Here is an 18525-nt window from a genome sequence, read left to right on the forward strand (position 1 = left end):
GAGACGAGCTGTTTGGGCAACATGGTTTCACAGTTTCAACAGATGAAACCCCACAGCATGGTTTGTGTCTAAAAGGGGAAGATTTGTGGCGCAAAATAAAAGATGCAAAAGCTTTATATGGGAGAAAATACCCAAAACTGGATTTGTTGGGCTGACAGTGCTGAAGATTGGTGTAATGGATGCAATAATAACATTCAATGATGGTGCAATTTCAAGGATCAATGTTATGAAGAAATTGAACATCCAGACGGGAAGGAATAGGACTTCAGATGTAACTCCTATTGATAAGCGGGTAACGGAAGCAGAGACAGCCGCAGAAGCTGCTACCAAGGAGTCAAGGATAAAGAAAAGAATGAAGAGAAAGAGTATGGAGGATAAGGAAACAGGAGGACAACTGGAGTATGCAGCTGGAATGTTCTACACGAGCATAGTGGTAAGTTAATAAATCTGTAAATCTTCTTTTGCGATATACCGAAAACTTGGATTTTCATCATTCAGGTACACTTTTCTCCTAAATGACTGAAGTTAAACTCACAAAAATTGGTACAGATGTTTAGAATGACCTCATCTAACTTCCTTGCCTACTACTTCCTGAAAAATTTATAACGTGATGATGACGTCGGTGATATTTGAGATATTTCTGTTGAAGTAAAATAAATTACTTGTCTTTTTCACAGATCAGCATCAGGGAAGGAAATTGGAGTCATAAAACACTTACGTGAATGTTGTCTGTACTCTGACTCTTTTTCCAAGCTGTGCAGTCAGTAGTTCCAAAGAAAATAGTACCGCAGTGAAATAGTGTTCCGTTTTTTATACTATTATAAATATTGTTGCCAGTACCAAAATATAATAAATATCTCAATGATTTTTTTGGGAAATGCTCTGAATAATGACCCTAATTGTGTGTAAGAATTTTGAGCTATCACTCATTTATAGATGAGTTGCACTATGAGGGTGAAGATAATGCTAAAAATGCAGCTCGTTCAGGGGCGTGTCCCCTTAAAATCTGGCTTCTAAATATTTTTATCACCATCATATAATCAGTCTGAAATATTCCTGTTTGCCCAGGTCTCTTTCGAGTATACAACCTTCTTTCATGACTCTGAAACCAAGTTCTGATAACTATGAAATGGATAAGATCAATAAATTGGAGTAAAGAGGTTGTTGCGAACGTAATTTGAAGTAGTTGTGTACAGATGAAGAAACTTGCATTTCGGGCTCTTGCAGCCAGTGTCACTTTTTAATTAACTAACACATCCTACGTATTGGATCAGGCAGCTGACTTCATTAGGAATTACTGATCGTTGTGTACAACCAAAGAAGTTAGGTAATCACCTTTATGTAGTCAAAGTGACACCTACGAAGCATTTCTGCATGATTAGCTCCTGGGGCAGTATGTCCTTCAAAACTTACAGTTTCTTTACTTATCACTTGTTGAAGTCAACGTCAAACAGAAATTTGTAAGAGGGTAAAGCGTGTGTCGCCAACGTAGTGATTAAGAAGTATTAATGAAAACAACTGACAGAAATATTTAAAACATAAAAGAGTTGTGAACGGTCTGAACACTTCGTGCATTTTGTGAATAAAATCATGAATTCCCTTAATGTATGTCTTTATTTATAACTTAGTTTCCGCTGTTGTCGTCATCAGATCAAAAATTAGAAACAACTGTGTGTCAGTATCAATAAAACCTATGTCTAAACGCAATGTCAAGTTCCTGCGTTGGCGTCTTGTTACTGATGGTACCCCGTGGGACTGATGCGCGCTGGCAGGCAGTAGGGTTCAGAAAAGCTGAGTATTGGCGGGCGAGGCAGTTAGATAGCAGATATGGTCGACAGTCTGTAGAAAATAATATACGCCGTGACGTATAGGAAAGTTTTTATTTTTTGTTCATTTGTGTGTGAAAACAATATTTATTACATGTGTGGATTATTTTGCGTGTGCAATTCTAGGTCGCCTATCGATGTAAACACACGACTTTGTTATGGCTATCCTGTCGTTACTTTAACCAGCGCTAATGTCGTGAGTAAAAAAGCTGACATCCCATTTCAAATCTCGGCTACAGCAATTAGTAGCAGTCCATTTCAGCTAATATGACCTAATGAAGCTCCGATGCACTGCATTTCTCTGCGCTGGGACAGCTACTTGGAGTGGAGACACCATTTCGGAACAGATTTCCTTCCGCCGCAGTAAAATCCAACTGCGTCTGATATACGGACTGCCGTTTCATTACATATAGAGTCAGTGCCGTGGACGCAGTGATAACATTTGTAGGGGTAAGGATGAACACCCATTTAATGTAAAACCATCGTTATGGACTAGCGTAGATAGCTGAAGTTTTCGGATTAATGACTAAAACACTTTTGTCTATAGGGAGTCGTATTTATCTCGATAATCTAAATACTTTTTTTCCCACGAGTAAACTAAAAAATATTGTTTGTGTGTTTGCTACGACTATATAAACAGCAGTGCGTCTTTTTTAAATAGCGCCCTATATTTTTCATTCAGTAATCCTCCTCTCCTCAAGACATGTTCAAAACCGTAAAAATGACGAGATCTGTGAAATGAATGAATGTATGGTCGTCTGCTAACCGCAGATAGTGAATGTGAATGTATGATCATGTTTGAGACGATCCTTTGGCCACCTTTGGTGGAACCAAAGAGATGAAACTTACCGGAGCTTTGAGCGCCTGAAATGTGGCTGACCAATACGGTAGCATGGTCTTCCCCCACCTCGACAGAGGTGCGAGATGACCTGAAGAACGGCCATGTTTCAGCACTCTGCCGCTGGATCTTGTGCTGTTAAGACCTGTCTTAGGTGTGCTTCGTAAAGACAAAAGAGTGGAGACATGGTATGCATGTGGAATATTTAGGAGTAGTTTGAAATAATAATTTCTCTATTTCAGGAACTTTTGTGGGGAGAATTAAATGTCAGGCAGGTAATATTAATGGGATCGTAGTAATCTTCGGAAGTGACCAACGGTCACAATGAAACCACGTGTAGCAATAAGTTGAAATACTTCCGTGTGCTTAAGTTAAGCTGAATTACTAGCGTGTGTACTATAAGTTGAAATATTTAAGAAATAGCGTGAGCAGGACTTGAAAATAGAAGCGAGTACTTCCACGTGGTGAGTACTGTGTGAGTCTCAATCTGTGTATGAGACAAAGGATAAAGAGAAGTACTCGTCCATGATATCAGTTGAGGACTCATGTGTGTGATTAATATGTCCTTAATATTACTTTGCGAGACATGTTTCCGTGTGACGCTTGATTCAGACTATAATACTCTGAGAGAGAAACAAGGTGAGTCAGCCGTCTATCCAGCAACGCCACTTGGCTTGCATTGCACAGGAAGACGTGCATATATCTCCAGAGTTCATAGTAGGAAAGTAGAATTACGAAGTGGGGCAGTGTCGTGTGAAACTGGGATAAATATTAATTGAAGTGGGAAAGCTGAAAGTGATAATGTTGTGACTATTCCCTGTGTTGTATTTCATGTTGTAGTGTGGTGAATGTCATGTAATTTAAGTATGTGTGGTTTACATGGGAGAGTAGCAAGGTAGTTTCAGAGGTAGTGGGTATTCATGTTCCTTTTGTACCGCTCGGTCTGGAGGAAAGTTTCGTGATGATGGTTGTGAGAGCCGAAGTGTGAGATATAGCAAAAGATCCACCATCCTATCCAGAAAGTGCACTGTAGCGTTAAATAATTACGAGACCATAAGATAGAGAATCACCAATGTAAAGCCATGCCCACTGGGCGGAATTTCTCATGTGTTATTGTTGTAGGTTATAGAATTTGTGTGTTTAGGTTGTAGAATTTATCGGAATAAATAATATAGTGAAAAGAAAAAGATTGGTGGCCTTTTCCTTCGAATTGTATGTTGTCATGATATCCAGAATTTATAATGTGTGCGCCACTCATACTCAGTGCGATGGCCACGTGTTGATAAAAGCCGTTAAATAAAAAAAGAAAATGTGGTATTGCCAGTGCGTAGTGAACAGTCAGAGTTCTGAAAATTACTGACAGTCAGATGTGCGTTTCCGTTGCGTATTATTCATACAGGAGGATAATTTGTAACTTAATTGTGAGTACGAGAGTTCATGTTACTCGATAAATAAGAATGAATCCACTCGCTTGGCAGACCACTCATCTTGCAGGCCTGACTGCTTGATGCCACAGTATGAGCAAGGCATGTGGGTGCCTCTCACAATAATCGAAAAATTTCAACAACTCCATAGAAGGTATCGTGCTTATTTGTAATTCACTTGAGCAGGCAACTCTGGGAGTAGCGACGAATTCTTTGATCTAACACTTTGATCAGTATGTCGCTGTCCATGGTGACCACTCTGAGCACCTTTAAATATTCCACCTCTTTTTGTGCCTACAGTGGATTGTAGCACTACAATAAGGTGTTAAAGATCCCAGTTTTTGTTTCTTATTAAGTCGAATGCTGTGCTTAGGTGAATACGTGATACGTCTCTGAACAGGTCTTGAGGAGAGGAAATGGGTGACTGAATAAAACAGTAACAAGAAAGACAATTAAGCTGGTTAGTGAACCACTGCTAGCCAACTAAAAGTTGCTTGATCCTTTTTTTGTTTGCTTCTAGGGTACACGAAAGAAGCCAAGAAGCCTCCCTGAAGCCATATCCCGAGCAACAACAGGTGTACACGAACTGTCCAGAAGAAGAAGTTGTAGTGATCACCAGTTTTCATCCAGAACGTCTTTTTTAAGAGTGACTTCGCACATCAAATCTGTAAACATAGACGGAATGTCTGTACCAAACGAGGAACTCCAAAACCTGTGTAAAGAATGTCAGTGTGATATCTTGTGTCTTCAGGAGACCCATAAGAACACAAACCAAAGGAGACCTAAGATACAAGTCATGAGACTTCTGACTGAAAAACCTCATCGGCAAATGGTTGTGTAGTATTTGTTAAACGTGATTTATCGGTGCTTTCTACAACAGTCGCTAAGGAAGATAACTTCGGTGTTGAACTAATTGAACTAAACAGGTGTGTAGTCACCTCAGTACACAAACTATCTAGTGTACTACTCATCTTTAACCAACCAAGGTACGTAGTAATTTTAAAAAAAAAAAAAAAAAGTTCATCTTAGGCGATTTTAATAGCCACATTAGTGTCTGGGGACGTGAGGGGGGGGGGGGGTGATGAAAATGGCGAAGCAGTAATACCGTGGGATGAATCCAACAACCTATTAGCACACTTGACTCGCATTTGGGAGGACGACGGTTCAGATCCGCATCCGGGCATCCAGATTTAGGTTTTCCGTAACTACCCTAAATCCCTCCAGACAAATGTCGGGATAGTTCCTTTGAAATGGCATGGTCGAATTCCTTCCCCATGTGGAAACATACTGAGAGTGTGCTCCATCTCTAATGGCCGCGATGTCGATGGAATATTAAACCCAACTCTCCCTTCTTTCCAGCAGCGTAAGCTTAATTCATAATAGTAAAGGACAGCCATCTTTCAACACTGGACGCTGGAAGCAAGGACACAATCCTAATCCGATTTTCACCAGAGAAGAAACAGCTTCACAATGTCTCAAGAGCATAGGACCCCAGTTCTAATTACACGACACGGACCAGTAATAGATTATTGCAGCTATAAGACTCCTAACAGTTTCAGTCAGAAAACAAAACAGTTTCAAGTGCGTAGATTGGTATGTGTTCTCTGAGACATTGGACAGCCTATTATTGAAAATAATTCCTCGTCCTGATGCATATGATGTTTATGTAACAGCCATTCGGGAGTCATCTCACAAATCCATCCCACGAGAATACCATACAAATTACATCCCTGTACTTAGTGAAAATGGTAAAACAGACAAATTGGGCCTAAGATTCAGGGGTAAGAACATCTAGGAACGAATAAGCTCTCAACAATATTTTGCGATAAAGAGCTGGAAAAGCTATACAGCAATGTAATAATAAGAAAGCAGTTGAATTACACGACGAACGCATATAGCAGATGGAGAAATTCGGACCAACAGCACGGAAATATTTGTAGAATTCCATAGAAACCACTTAAAACAGACCATTATTCGAAAATATGGGGAAAAACCAAGTAATTGCTATTGTAAAAATGGGAAAAGAGCCCTGTGATTTTCAGAGCTATGAGCCTTTCTCATTACAATGCCATCGTAATAAGATATCTGAAAGGATTCAGTGCGAAGTCGAACGGCACGGTTGGTTTTCCTGCCTCCAGAGGATCATTTCGGGTGGAGAGTCACGTTGGAGCTGCGAGATGGCAGGCTGCGAGGGCTTGCCGGGAGCGCCACTGTGGCTGAACTGACGGCAGTCATAGTTATAGTTCCCCACCCAGGTGTGGGGAAGGATAGTAGGCATAATAGTCAGTCAGCTGCAACAAGTGAAACCAGCAGCGTCTTCTGGAGGTCAGCGGCGTCGCTGCAGTGGAAGCAGTAAGCCTGCAGTGTACCGCAGCAGTTGAAATGTCCGTGCAGTGGACTGGGATTGAAGGTGTTGTGTGTAGCTGCAGGTAGAAAAACAAGTGAGTCCTTGGCAGAGCCAAGAGTAACGGCATCAAGAAATTGGAGTGCTGTGTTATTGATTGTCAGCCAGACGTCACTACTGTCTGCTTTGCGTGTGGCTGCTGTGAGAACACAACAGCATGGTGGCAGAGAAAGGGGCTTCTGCGTGTCAAGAGGAGCACTACCTGAAAGCTTCTGCAGCTGACATTGCACGCTGGTGGCCTTACGGTGGATACAGTGTGGTATTTGAGTGGTGTGGTGCATTGGGTGTGTCTATTAGCCACAAATTGTGCACAGATGTTCATGGGTGTCATGTGACAGGTTGTGGTTGTTTATTGACGGCACGAAGGAGTGCAAGTGGTTGCATTGTGAGCAAGAGCAGTTCTATGTGTTAATTACATGAAGTGAGTATGATTAACTTATTCTCTTAAGATATATTGTTTACCTATGTCAAGAGCACCACAACAGTGAATTCAACTTGGTACTTGTTCTATGTGAGTCATCAACTGTGGTGTTGCATGAGAATTTATTAAGATATATGTGTAGGTAGTTTAGTAGATCGCTGCATGTAGCTTGTTGTGGTACCTGTCTGGTGATGGTAATAGTGGTAGACCAATAGTTGTGTGCTATTATCCTAGTTAAGTCAAAAGTTGTTTTGCCATCTTACGTTTTTCTTCTGAACTTGTCTCAAATATGATGACTGGTCATGGCCATGGACCAGGCGATGTAAATTGTTAATATTGTTACCCAGTTATGTATATTAGGATAAAATTGGATTTTATTCTTTTACTTACTGGAAGACATTTTTGTGTTGATTGTGTACAGCCCTACTTAAGGATCTGCATGGGCTATAGAAATATTTTGTTTTGGTGAAAGTGTATTTATATTCTGTTGATGCTCATAAAATAATTGTTTAACTGAGCTACATGTTAGCACAGTACTCAGTCTGAACCACACTCCACCTAAATCCCGCGCTGTAATCGGTAGCAGAATGTGGTTATGCATTGTGTTGCTGTGGGCGTGGCCCGATAGTATAAGGTAAGGGATTGTGCCTTGCTTTCTTGTCTGCCGTTTCAGTCAAGATAGCCAGATTCATGCTGGGTTTGGCCCGGCTGCACAGGAGTAGCTGTCGTGGGTGCTGGCTGTTCATGGGCCAGCCAGCCATTGCTAGTGCGGTATCAGAGCTGTCCCAACAGCTTCATCACATCATAGTTGAGGCAGTGCAGTTGATGGTGGGACAGTGCTAGGACACAATTAGTTCTCTTTCCAAGTTGGTCATGCTTAAGGGGGACTTAAGTTGCAGTCTCTCTTTTCTGGAAGTTGAGTCATCCAACTAAGGCCAAATGTATGGACCACTGTCTTGAGGCAAGCAGTATGTGTTTTTGCTGTGAGGTTGAATTGTCTGCTGTTGTCAAGGAGATCACGTTTGTGCCAAGTGTGGTGGACTAGCATGGTGGTATTTATTTGGGAGGACCTACTGTGTTTTCCATGTGGTTGGGCAGGGTTTCTTACGAACATAGTGGCATAGTAATCAAGGTTAGTTGCCAAGGTTCTGGTTGTGTGTTATTTACTGTTGGCATAATAAAGAGTGTTGCCGATTTGTGTGGCTAGACTGTGAAGACAAGACCAGGGACTGACATTTTTAATATAATAATGTGTATGGCTGTATAATGCCTTGGTTGTGCCTTGAATGTGATTAATTGTATAATGAGAGTTTTAAAACTGCCCGATTGTGTGTTGTATGAAAGTATGGCATGCAGTAGCCATCCGTGAGTGTGATTGTCTTGCTATTTTCATATTGTTTTAGTGCACGCTTCTTGCCTCATCTACTGGAAGGGAAGGGGGCAAAAACTTTTGGGTGAGAGAATGTGCCATGTATGTGTTTTTGCTGTGAGGTTGAATTGTCTGCTGTTGTCAAGGAGATCACGTTTGTGCCAAGTGTGGTGGACTAGCATGGTGGTATTTATTTGGGAGGACCTACTGTGTTTTCCATGTGCTTTCTCCACTTCCAGAGACATGCTACAGATATGAGAGGTTGGATAGTGCAGTCTCATGATTCCTGGGAGTGCTGCCTTGCTCGAAATGCTAACTAGAATGATCGGTGAAGTGGTCAGTTAGCTGCACTATCTGAAATCACTATCATCTTCTGGAGGCCAGCACCAACGACATAGACAAGCCTGTGGTGCATCACCAGGTGTCAGACTGGCGCAGTGGCAAAGGTGTACGTGGTAGTGGACTGATTGTATCAAGGTGTTGCCAGTCGCTGCCCAAAGACTAACGAGTGAGTTATTGACAGAGCCAAAAGTGAGTGCCTCCAGAAACTGGTGTGCTGTGGTACTGTTAGCGAGAGGTCACAATGGTTTGCTTGGGGCATCAACACCACGTGGACAGCAACCTTATCAGTCGGTTGGTATCTTTTCCCTGGTGGGCGGACAGCAATCCTAGTCGGGACGGAGAAAGGGGCTTCTTCACATCAAGAAGAGCACTGCCTGAGTACTTTTGCAGCTAGCAGTTGCATACTGGTGATTTTATTGTCGATACAGTGCTATGAGTGGTATACAACCAGTGCAGCGGGTGTGTTTGCTAGCCACAATTTTTCACATCATCCAGGGGTGTTGTGTGACAAGTTGTGGTTGTTTATTGATGGCACACTGGAGTTCAGGTGTGGGGGCTACGAGCAGCAGCAATTTTTCTTTTCAACTACACACTGTGAGGATGATTAATTGCATTAATAATAAAATATTTTGTTTACCTATGTTATGACAGTCACTGCAGTTAATTCAGCTTGTTACTTGTTCTATGTGAATAATCAGTTAGTGGCGTTGTTTCAAGAGAATTTATTGAGACACATACATAGAGAGTTTGAAAGATAGTTGTATGTAGCTTGTTGTAGTAGTTATTGCTGACGGTAATACTAATAGGAAAATAAATAGTTGTGTGTTATTATCCTAGTCGACTCTAAAAATGTTTTGCCATCTTATGTCATGCAGCAGAAGTTGGCTCAAATACGATGATTGGTCAGGGCCAAGGATGCGGCATTGTAAGTTGTTAATGTTGCGGCCCAGTTATGTATATTAGGGCAAAGGTTGGATTTTATTCTTTTATTTAATGGAGACATGTTTGTACTGACTGTGTGAAGCCCTATTTAAGGATCTTTATGGGCTACAGAATTTTTTATGAAAGTGTATTTCTGTTTGAAGATGTTAATGAAACAGCAGAAAGCCTGCTTCACCTAAATCTTGCACTGCAATGTTTCTGAACGGTCTGTCACCAACTACAGGCCAGTTTTGAAAATCAAGGGCACAGTACAGTACAAATAACTCATCTAAAGCAGCACATAGAAGATGGATATGAAATGGGGAAGATTACTGGAGTGGTATTTATCGACATTCATCAGCTTATTATACACTCCAACACTGCATAATGCTTCATTAAATCTACGCTCTGATACACGAATGGCTTCATTGGCTTCGACTGATGACCATAGATGTTAAGTCCCATAGTGCTCAGAGCTTCATTGGCTTCACTAGAATATTCATCACCTTACTGCACAACCGAAGACTTCCAAGGAAGACACAGCAGTTGGAGGAATCAATAAAATGATCTACCCCGAGAGACTGTATTGTCACTACTGGTGCTTTTCAGCGTTTACACAGATGATCGATCAGCCAGGAGCTAATCCTTGCAGAAGTTTCGTATATTCTGACAACCTTGCTTTGAATCATACAGACAGAAGAAGAAGAAAAGATACTGACAAGAACTCTGGAAACGTCTGATTTCTTTAATAAGAACCACCTCAAGCCAAACCCACAGAAAACTCAGTTCTGCATTTTCCGTCTATGAAATAGACAAGCAATTTCGGATGGCATCGAGCTGAAGCATTGTTTTACATCCAGATACCTTGGAGCTACCGTAGGCAGATCACTCACTCACCAGCAGCATTGCCTTAATTGGAAACATAAGGTGTCAGCCCGAAACATCATACAGAAACTTGTTGCTAGAAATTTGGGTGCCAAAAACCCATGTCATCCGTACGTCTGCTACGGCTGCTGCTGTTTCACAGCTGGCGAATGTGAATGCCCACTGTGGTATAAATACACCCACACGCAGAAAGTATATGTAGCCCTTATTGAAACGGCAAGATTAATTTCTGGATATATGAACTGCTGACGTACGCTGGGCAGTGGGCACAAAACCCGAAAGGAAGGAAGTTAAAGAGGATGAGCTACACCCACTGGCTAGACATAATCCACCAAGAATTAGGTTGAACTCTAGGAAGGGATTTTTATAGTTAACATCTGCAATAAATATATCAGTCAAGAAAGCCAGAGAGAAACTGTGGGCATCCAAAATAAGTTATCTCCAAGCAGGAGTAAAGTCAGCAGAATGCTTAGCAGCTGAACACGACTTGGACTGGACCATTTTATTTTATTTTATTTTATTTTTGAGATCTCAAAACACGTTACAGAGGGCAGGTTGCAACCAAACGAAATAGGGAGACCTACAAGGGTCAACACTGTACCTATATGGTGAAGCACAGACAATGAAACATCTGTGTCAGTGTTATATGTTGCCCAAAGTTTTGCAACGAGAAGAAGCTGTTCAAGGCACAAGAAAATATTGCAGCAGTTGCTCGTCTGTGAGCAAAGACTGGGTTAAAGCTAACGTTAGCACATTGGTCATTTGCCAAATAGCATTAAAAGTCTGACAGATAGCCAACCAGTATTTGAAAACAAAAATGGTTCAAATGGCTCTGAGCACTATGGGACTCAACTGCTGTGGTCATCAGTCCCCTAGAACTTAGAACTAATTAAACCTAACTAACCTAAGGACATCACACACATCCATGCCCGAGGCAGGATTCGAACCTGCGACCGTAGCAGCAGCGCGGCTCCGGACTTGAGCGCCTAGAACCGCACGACCACGGCGGCCGGCTTTTGAAAACAAGATAAAATAATTTCTGAACGACAACTCCTTCTACTCAACAGATGAATTTTTAGATACGAAGTAGTTGTAAAAAAAAGTAATTAATTATTTTGCGAAAAGAGAACTTACGTTAAAGTGGCATGTTCCACTTCTTTACGAAATGTCGTATTCATGATCTATGGAACAATTATGAAAGTATGTAAGAGACCGCCCTGCTAGCCGGGCAGTCTAACGCGCTGCTTCCCAAGCGGGAAGGCTTGCCGGTCGCCGGCACGAATCCGACCGGCAGATTAGTGTCGAGGTCCAGTGTGTAGGCCAACCTGTGGATGGTTTTTAAGGCGGTTTTCCATCTACCTCGGCGAATGCGAGCTGGTTCCCCTTATTCCGCCTCAGTTACACTACGTCGGCGTTTGCTGCGCAAACACTGTCTCCACATACGCGTACACCATCATTACAAACATTTCGGGTTACACTTGTCTGGTATGAGACGTTACAGGGGGAGGGGGGTGGGGAGGGGAGAGAATCCAAAATAAGCCTGCGTTCGGTGTGGGGCGGCGGTGAGGTGGGTGGACTGTGTGGCGTGTTGTAGGGTTGTGAACCACTGAGGGCTACAATGGGACGAAGCCTCTCCGTCGTTTCTAGGACCCCGGTTTAATACACAATACACAAGTATGTATGTAGACTATAAGAACTGAAATGAAATGATGGTGTGGCATTGTTGGCCGGGTGGTCCCGTCTGGGGAACTTCGGCCGTCGAGAGCAAGTCTTATTTCAGTCGACACCACATTGGGCGACTTACGTGCTGGTGATGAGGATGAAATGATGATGAGGACAACACAACACCCAGCCCACAATTCAACTTTAAAAGTGTGTATGTATGTGTAAATTTCTTGTTTCCTTATCCGAAACTGTAAATTTATAGAATCCTATGGGTATGATACTCGAGTAAATAAATACACGACGCTTCTGGACAAAAACTTATTTAGGGTGATTGAAATAAATGGAACGCCCTGTGTAAGGAATAGGAGTGGACCCAGTTTTGAACCCTGTGGGACTCACTTCGCGATTTCACGACAGAGATTTATATTTTCTCCCCATCAACATTGTTTAAAATTATTCGACACTACTTTTTGCATCGTCTTTGTTAAGTATGACTGGCAATGATGAAATAGATTACAGAAGACAGGCTCAAGTGGACGTAGGTTGCAGTAGTTAGGCAGAAATGAAGAGACCTCCACAGGACAGACCAACGTGGAGAGCTTGAGCTTCGTACCGATGACTACAACACTTTCGTCTATACGAGTATGTTTGCACTTGCGATAAGAGGGGCACCACAGTGCGGCAAAGCTATTAGCGCCGCGCGACAGGTAGTGGTTGAGAAGGGGGGAGTGCCCCCACTCCGCAGGCCGGCGCAGCGTCGTGTGTGCAGGCGCAGGCGGTCGCGTGCAGGCGAGCCGCGCTCGGCCGAGCGGCGCCGAGCCGAGCCGAAAGCGCGATTTTAAAATATAAGCGCGACGGCGCGAGCCGCGCGCCAGTGCCCGCCCCGGCGCAGCGGTGAAAGTGTGGGTAGTGCAGCGCAGCCATGCCGAGCTCCGCGGGACACCTCGCCACCGTGAGTACCTGCGCCGTCCAACTGCTCTCTGTTACAACTCGATCGCGTCACCGCCCGCCTTACGCTATCGCAGATGCTCGTGACGTATTGCCAATGCAATTACGCGTCCTAATTAAACTTGAACCAAAACCGTAGGTTATCAGTTCACTCAGTAACTCATTGTAGCTTTTTTATTTTCGCAGCCCATCACAGCATTTAAAGGGTTTGAACCAGTCACTACGCAAACGTAATTTAACTACTCGTGTTTAAAATAAAAGCGGCATCTGGTATTTTTCTTCTAGCGTCTTATAAGCAATGGATGTCAAAGATTATTGTGGCCTACTGATTGTAAAGGTGTCCTAAAATAACCAGCACATTATTTGTTGTCAAGCAGTAGTGCGGCTGTATCACGTCAGTAAGGAGCTTATGATGCACCGGGTGTCCAAATGTGCTATTTAGTTAATTGTAAATTCTTCAGATTAAATAAATCGCGTATTAGGCCAACTGATGCTTCACGATCTACGTACTGAACTCTTTGCATTCGTTTCTAAGCACAGTTTTTAACTGTACGGCCATCTGCTTTGGCGTTCGCTGTCTGCCATGGATCAACAGGTCGTTGGAAATGTTGTGGTCTATCCTCTAATTGCAGCGAATCTAGGCAGTCGTGCGCATTCACCAGTGCTTGTTGTTCCTAAACGATTTTTATCGACACTGCCACCAGCTCTTGACAATGACGATGCCACAACAAGTAACTTTCTACGACTTACCAGAATACTCATCTCCAATTTGTATTTTTTTAAATAATAAAAAAAGTGTGGTCAAGACATTGATGAAGTTATTAAACTGCAGAACACTTATCTGACTATCTGAGCCTTACAGTCAGTGATTGTAATTATCAACTTCGAGTAAATCTGTTGCTACACTAAAAGTACGACAGTTGCAACTTTAACAATGGCAACTATTGATTTACAGCTCGTACAGACTAGACACGTGTTTCAAAGTTTTACTGGCCTTCAGAGTAGTCACCAGCATTATGTATAACCCGTTCTCAGCGATGTAGAAGTCGCCTTAGCAGTGCCAATTGTGTTGATAGTTCGAGCGGCGCGGTCTATTGCCCGAAGAATTTGTAGCAGTTCTGAAGCGAATGCCGTGAAGTCATGAAGTATTTGCTTCAGTTTAAAAATAGTTGAACCTACGAGATCTTAAGTCAGGGGAGTGCAGTAGGTGGTATAGCACTTAGCAGTCCCATCAATCAAACAAATCAGTAACAGCTTGCACTGTACGTGTTTGAGTATTGTCCTGCAAAATGATGGTCACGTCCTGCAGAAAGTGTCATCACTTCTGTTTCTAAGCTGGTTGTAGGTTGTGTTCCAAAAATGAACAGCATAGAGACAGAAGTGATGACACTTTCTGCAGGACCTGACCATCATTTTGCAGGACAATACTCAAACATGTACAGTGCAAGCTGTTACTGATTTGTTTGATTGATGGGACTGCTAAGTGCTATACCACCTACTGCACTCCCCTGACTTAAGCCCTCATAAGTTCAACTCGATTTCTAAACTGAAGGATACACTTCACGGCATTCACTTCAGAACTGCTACAAATTCGTCGGGCAATGGACCGCGCCGCTCGAACTGTCAGCACAACTGGCACTGCTAAGAGTATCCTACAACTTCTACATCGTTGGCAACGGCTTATACACAATGCTGGTAACTACTTTGAAAGTCAGTAAAACTTTGAAACGCCTATCTATTTTGTACGAGCCTTAAATAAATAGTTGCCACTATTAAAGTTCCAACCCTCGTATGTGATTTCTACATATTGTCTGTTAACAAAACACTGCTACTTTATGCGTCTGCCTTTTTCCAAGATTCCGTTGCTTTTGGACACTACGCATCACTTTATTCTTGAAAACATGTTGATCGAGGGTATCATTAACCTCATCTTATTGAACAATGTCAAAAAATTGTCTATTTTGGCCACTCTTCTGACTGCTCTTCCTGGTTGCAAACGTGTGTGAAAAACATATTTTCCCACAAACTATGATGCTGATTCTCTTGTACACGATTTTTTCTTCATATTTGAGATTTTAAGATCCATTCTAATTTCATCTAGAGGCAAAAAAGTGGCTACAGCAATACTTGTTAAAATGTTAGACCGGTAGACTGTACGTTAAACGGGATGATGTGTATAAATACATCTACAAAATCATTCGTTCCAGTTTACTTACAAACACACTATAAACAAAATTAAGCATGTATCACTTAAATTATTACAGTTTTCATTAACAATCTGGAGTGGTGGCAGCGAAAGTGGATTTCTGTGTAGGTCTCGTTTTCATTCGCATTATTCGCTGTTCGTGATGTGGATAATAATTTGGCTAAGACTGGCAGGCTAGATTACCGCATTAGCAGCCTTGACATGGCGGATTTTTCTTTTCCTTCGAGTAATTTTCCGCATTCAACACTCGTTCAACTAAACATTATATGCTGAAATCAGCGGCAACGAAGTGGGTGGGGGCTGACAAGCGAGTGACAGACGCTAGGCAGGCTAGGTCGTTTACGGGCTGTTCTTTGCACCTAAATTACAGTCAATAAGAGAAACAATGGAAGACGTAAGAGTCGATGAAAACCGTTTTAGGGGGTTTGGGGTTTTGCCAGTGACTTTCACACAGCACGCGGCGCACCCAGTCTACAATCGAGCGTTTCAGATCATTCGGCACTCACCGGGCATGCTCCCAGCTCGGAACGATCTGATATCTTCCGCAACATTTACTCCGGCTGGAAGCCGGCGGGCAGTTTCCAAAATACGTCGTTTCAGTCGTGACGCGCTGTCGCCGGTTGCTTATGTCCCAACACTGCTGAGTTATCGCGTTACTAGCCGCAGTTTATCGAATGAATCATTAACTGACCGATGAGAATCGTATTAGGCTTGTCTCGGTACAGTCCTTCTGGCTCAAGCAACACTAAATCTGCTGTTTTGGGATATAGGACAGTCCAGTGGATAGTCCCATTGTTGCCATCGACGCTTTGCTAGAAGTGAGCGAGTCAGGTACAAAATATCACGATATATGGAACTACTAATACTACTACGAGAATTCAGACCTTTTAGCCTCACGGAAAGAAGACCGCTTCAGTGTCTTCACCATTACCTGTGTCGTGAGATCACAGTCTTAACTATAGGAGATAAAATAGCAAGAGAATTTCTGTTGGCGTTGTCGTCCGTAAGTGAACATAACCGTAATACTTAGAAAATTTCTTCATGTACTGTTACACCTTCGTAAGTCACGACGCTGGATGTTCCGAAAACTGCCCGATGCTTTTTCTTTGTTTCATCTTGAGCTGTTAACTGACTTCTTACTTGCAAACGAATTTCAAATGGTTCAAATGGCACTGAGCACTATGGGACTTAACTGCTGAGGTCATCAGTCCCCTAGAACTTAGAACTACTTAAACCTAACTAACCTAAGGACATCGCACACATCCATGCCCGAGGCAGGATTCGAACCTGCGACCGTCGCTGTCGCGCGATTCCAGACTGTAGCGCCTAGAACCGCTCGGCCACTCCGGCCGGCCAAACGAATTTCTCTAATTCCCGTATGCAAAGCAATATACTGCCTGTTTTGAATGTTGTTCACAAAATGTGAAGGTTGGGGATCATGTACAGCCGTAAGAATTGTTGAGTGAAAAACAGCACTTTAATATCTTCAAATTACAACATAACTGCGGTCTCAGAGTAAGAACACGAGATTATTTTTGCTTGAAACATTATGTTTGGAGCAATGGTACCTTGCTATAAAATTGCACGACTCTATTGTTACTAAGTGGAACGTGTGACAGTTTCGTTTGTCTAGTCCTCTTTAGGAGAGAAATGAACGTCTCGTGGAGGTTGCTACCAACCAAAACTGACGGCGCCACTTAAGAAATGAAAAGAAGACTGTTTGCAAGTGATGACGCATAGCGTGAAGCAAGAAACAATCGACACGTGTCCTACACTACGAAGCGCTGTGACTGAAAACCACCATTTGTCAGTGTGTGAGAGGCTAATTCCAAATTGGCAACAATAGCATAAGTTGAAAGTACACTTTCAAAAAAATGTGGGGAACACGACTTTGGGTGTCTAACATACTCCACTGAGCAATAATTGAGGAGTAGCTGTGTTTTCAAATTAGAACTTTATCTTTTTACAAATGAAGTACACATCAAAACATCATTACATCCTCGATCGTTTGCACAAAAAGAACTGAAATATCCAATAGGCGTCGAAAACAAAGTGGAAACAAACCATTCATCTCGCCATCCTAGGTGCTTTTCATTGGACTTTGAGAGCTTCCTTAACGTGTATGCCCACCGTGAGCGTTTATCACTATTTGACACCTATGCGGCACACTCGGTGTAAGTCTACAGAGGTCACCCTGTGATATCTGTCTCAGTTGTTCAATGAGAGTTCTTGGAGAGACTGTGGTGGAACGCGACGACCACCAACGTCTGTCAAGCATATCCCACATATGCCCGACGGGGTTTAGGTCGGAACGGACCGCCGGCATTCCATTACTTCAATGTCCAAGCTTCGCAAGAAGCCCCTGCTGACGCCTGCCAAATAGGCCCCGGCATTTGAAGGAATTTAGGGCCACCATCGTATGCAGCAGGCATCCCGTGGTCCAACAGTATTTTTTCGATGTGCTGCCTGACGGTAAGAGCACCATGGACAAAGACAAGATCCGCATGGCTGTCAACACTGAAGCCTCCCCACATCACAGAACCGTGGATATTCCTCCATTTCCTGGATAACATTTGGTAGGTACCACTCACCAGGGGTCTCTGCACATGATCACGGACATCGCCTTGCTCAGAGGACATCTGCACTCGTCTGGCAGTGACGAGGATGCCAGTTGACATGCGATCGGCAGAACTGACGACAAGCTGCTAGACGATGTGTCAAACGGAGGTCCACGTCGCACGGTCCTTTCTCGTAACCTGTTCCTTACAGTCTGATCGGACACAGCGGCTCTCGCGGTCCTTCTGAGGTGGTGTTTCAGTGCTCTGGCGGTAACTGTACGACGCCGCAAAGCAGAGATGGCCAATTAACGCTCTTCACGTGGGGTTGTAATGCGTCGGCAACCTTTTCCAACTCGCCGTCTGTACTTACCTGCCTCCGTGAGCGTGTCCACAACCTATGGATGACACATGGAGAAGCATTGGCGTCTGCAGCAACACGTCGGAACGTCCATTCTTTTCTGATCCAACTCCGGCCTTGCAACTTGCACTGCATTAAAATGTCGGTTCTTGGTTGGATACAAAGTCCACAAATAATAACTGCCATCTGTGCACATCAATAGAAAACAGTAGGACACCGGTACTCACTTTCTTCTGAGGGAAACCTGACGCTGTAACACATAACATAGCCAATAGATGGCGAAGGATTTTAATTGTTGCTACATTTAAAGGGAAAATCCCAAGCCATGCATCAAAACCACAGATACCGTCTGTATTAAAA

General features: G+C 43.0%; 1 protein-coding gene across 3 annotated transcripts in view; it reads left to right on the forward strand.

Annotated features, from left to right (window-relative positions):
- The first annotated feature begins 12921 nt into the window (after positions 1 to 12921).
- Positions 12922 to 18525, forward strand: part of LOC126203043 (protein spaetzle 5-like) — a 326834-nt gene continuing 321230 nt past the window's right edge. For all 3 annotated transcript variants that reach the window (XM_049937281.1, XM_049937283.1, XM_049937282.1), the window contains exon 1: positions 12922 to 13047. In XM_049937281.1, coding sequence (XP_049793238.1) covers positions 13018 to 13047 — 30 coding nt within the window. In that variant the 5' untranslated portion in view covers positions 12922 to 13017. The remainder of the gene's footprint in view (positions 13048 to 18525) is intronic.

The sequence above is a fragment of the Schistocerca nitens genome, chromosome 9, assembly GCF_023898315.1.
Source record: "Schistocerca nitens isolate TAMUIC-IGC-003100 chromosome 9, iqSchNite1.1, whole genome shotgun sequence".
Lineage (NCBI taxonomy): Eukaryota > Metazoa > Arthropoda > Insecta > Orthoptera > Acrididae > Schistocerca > Schistocerca nitens.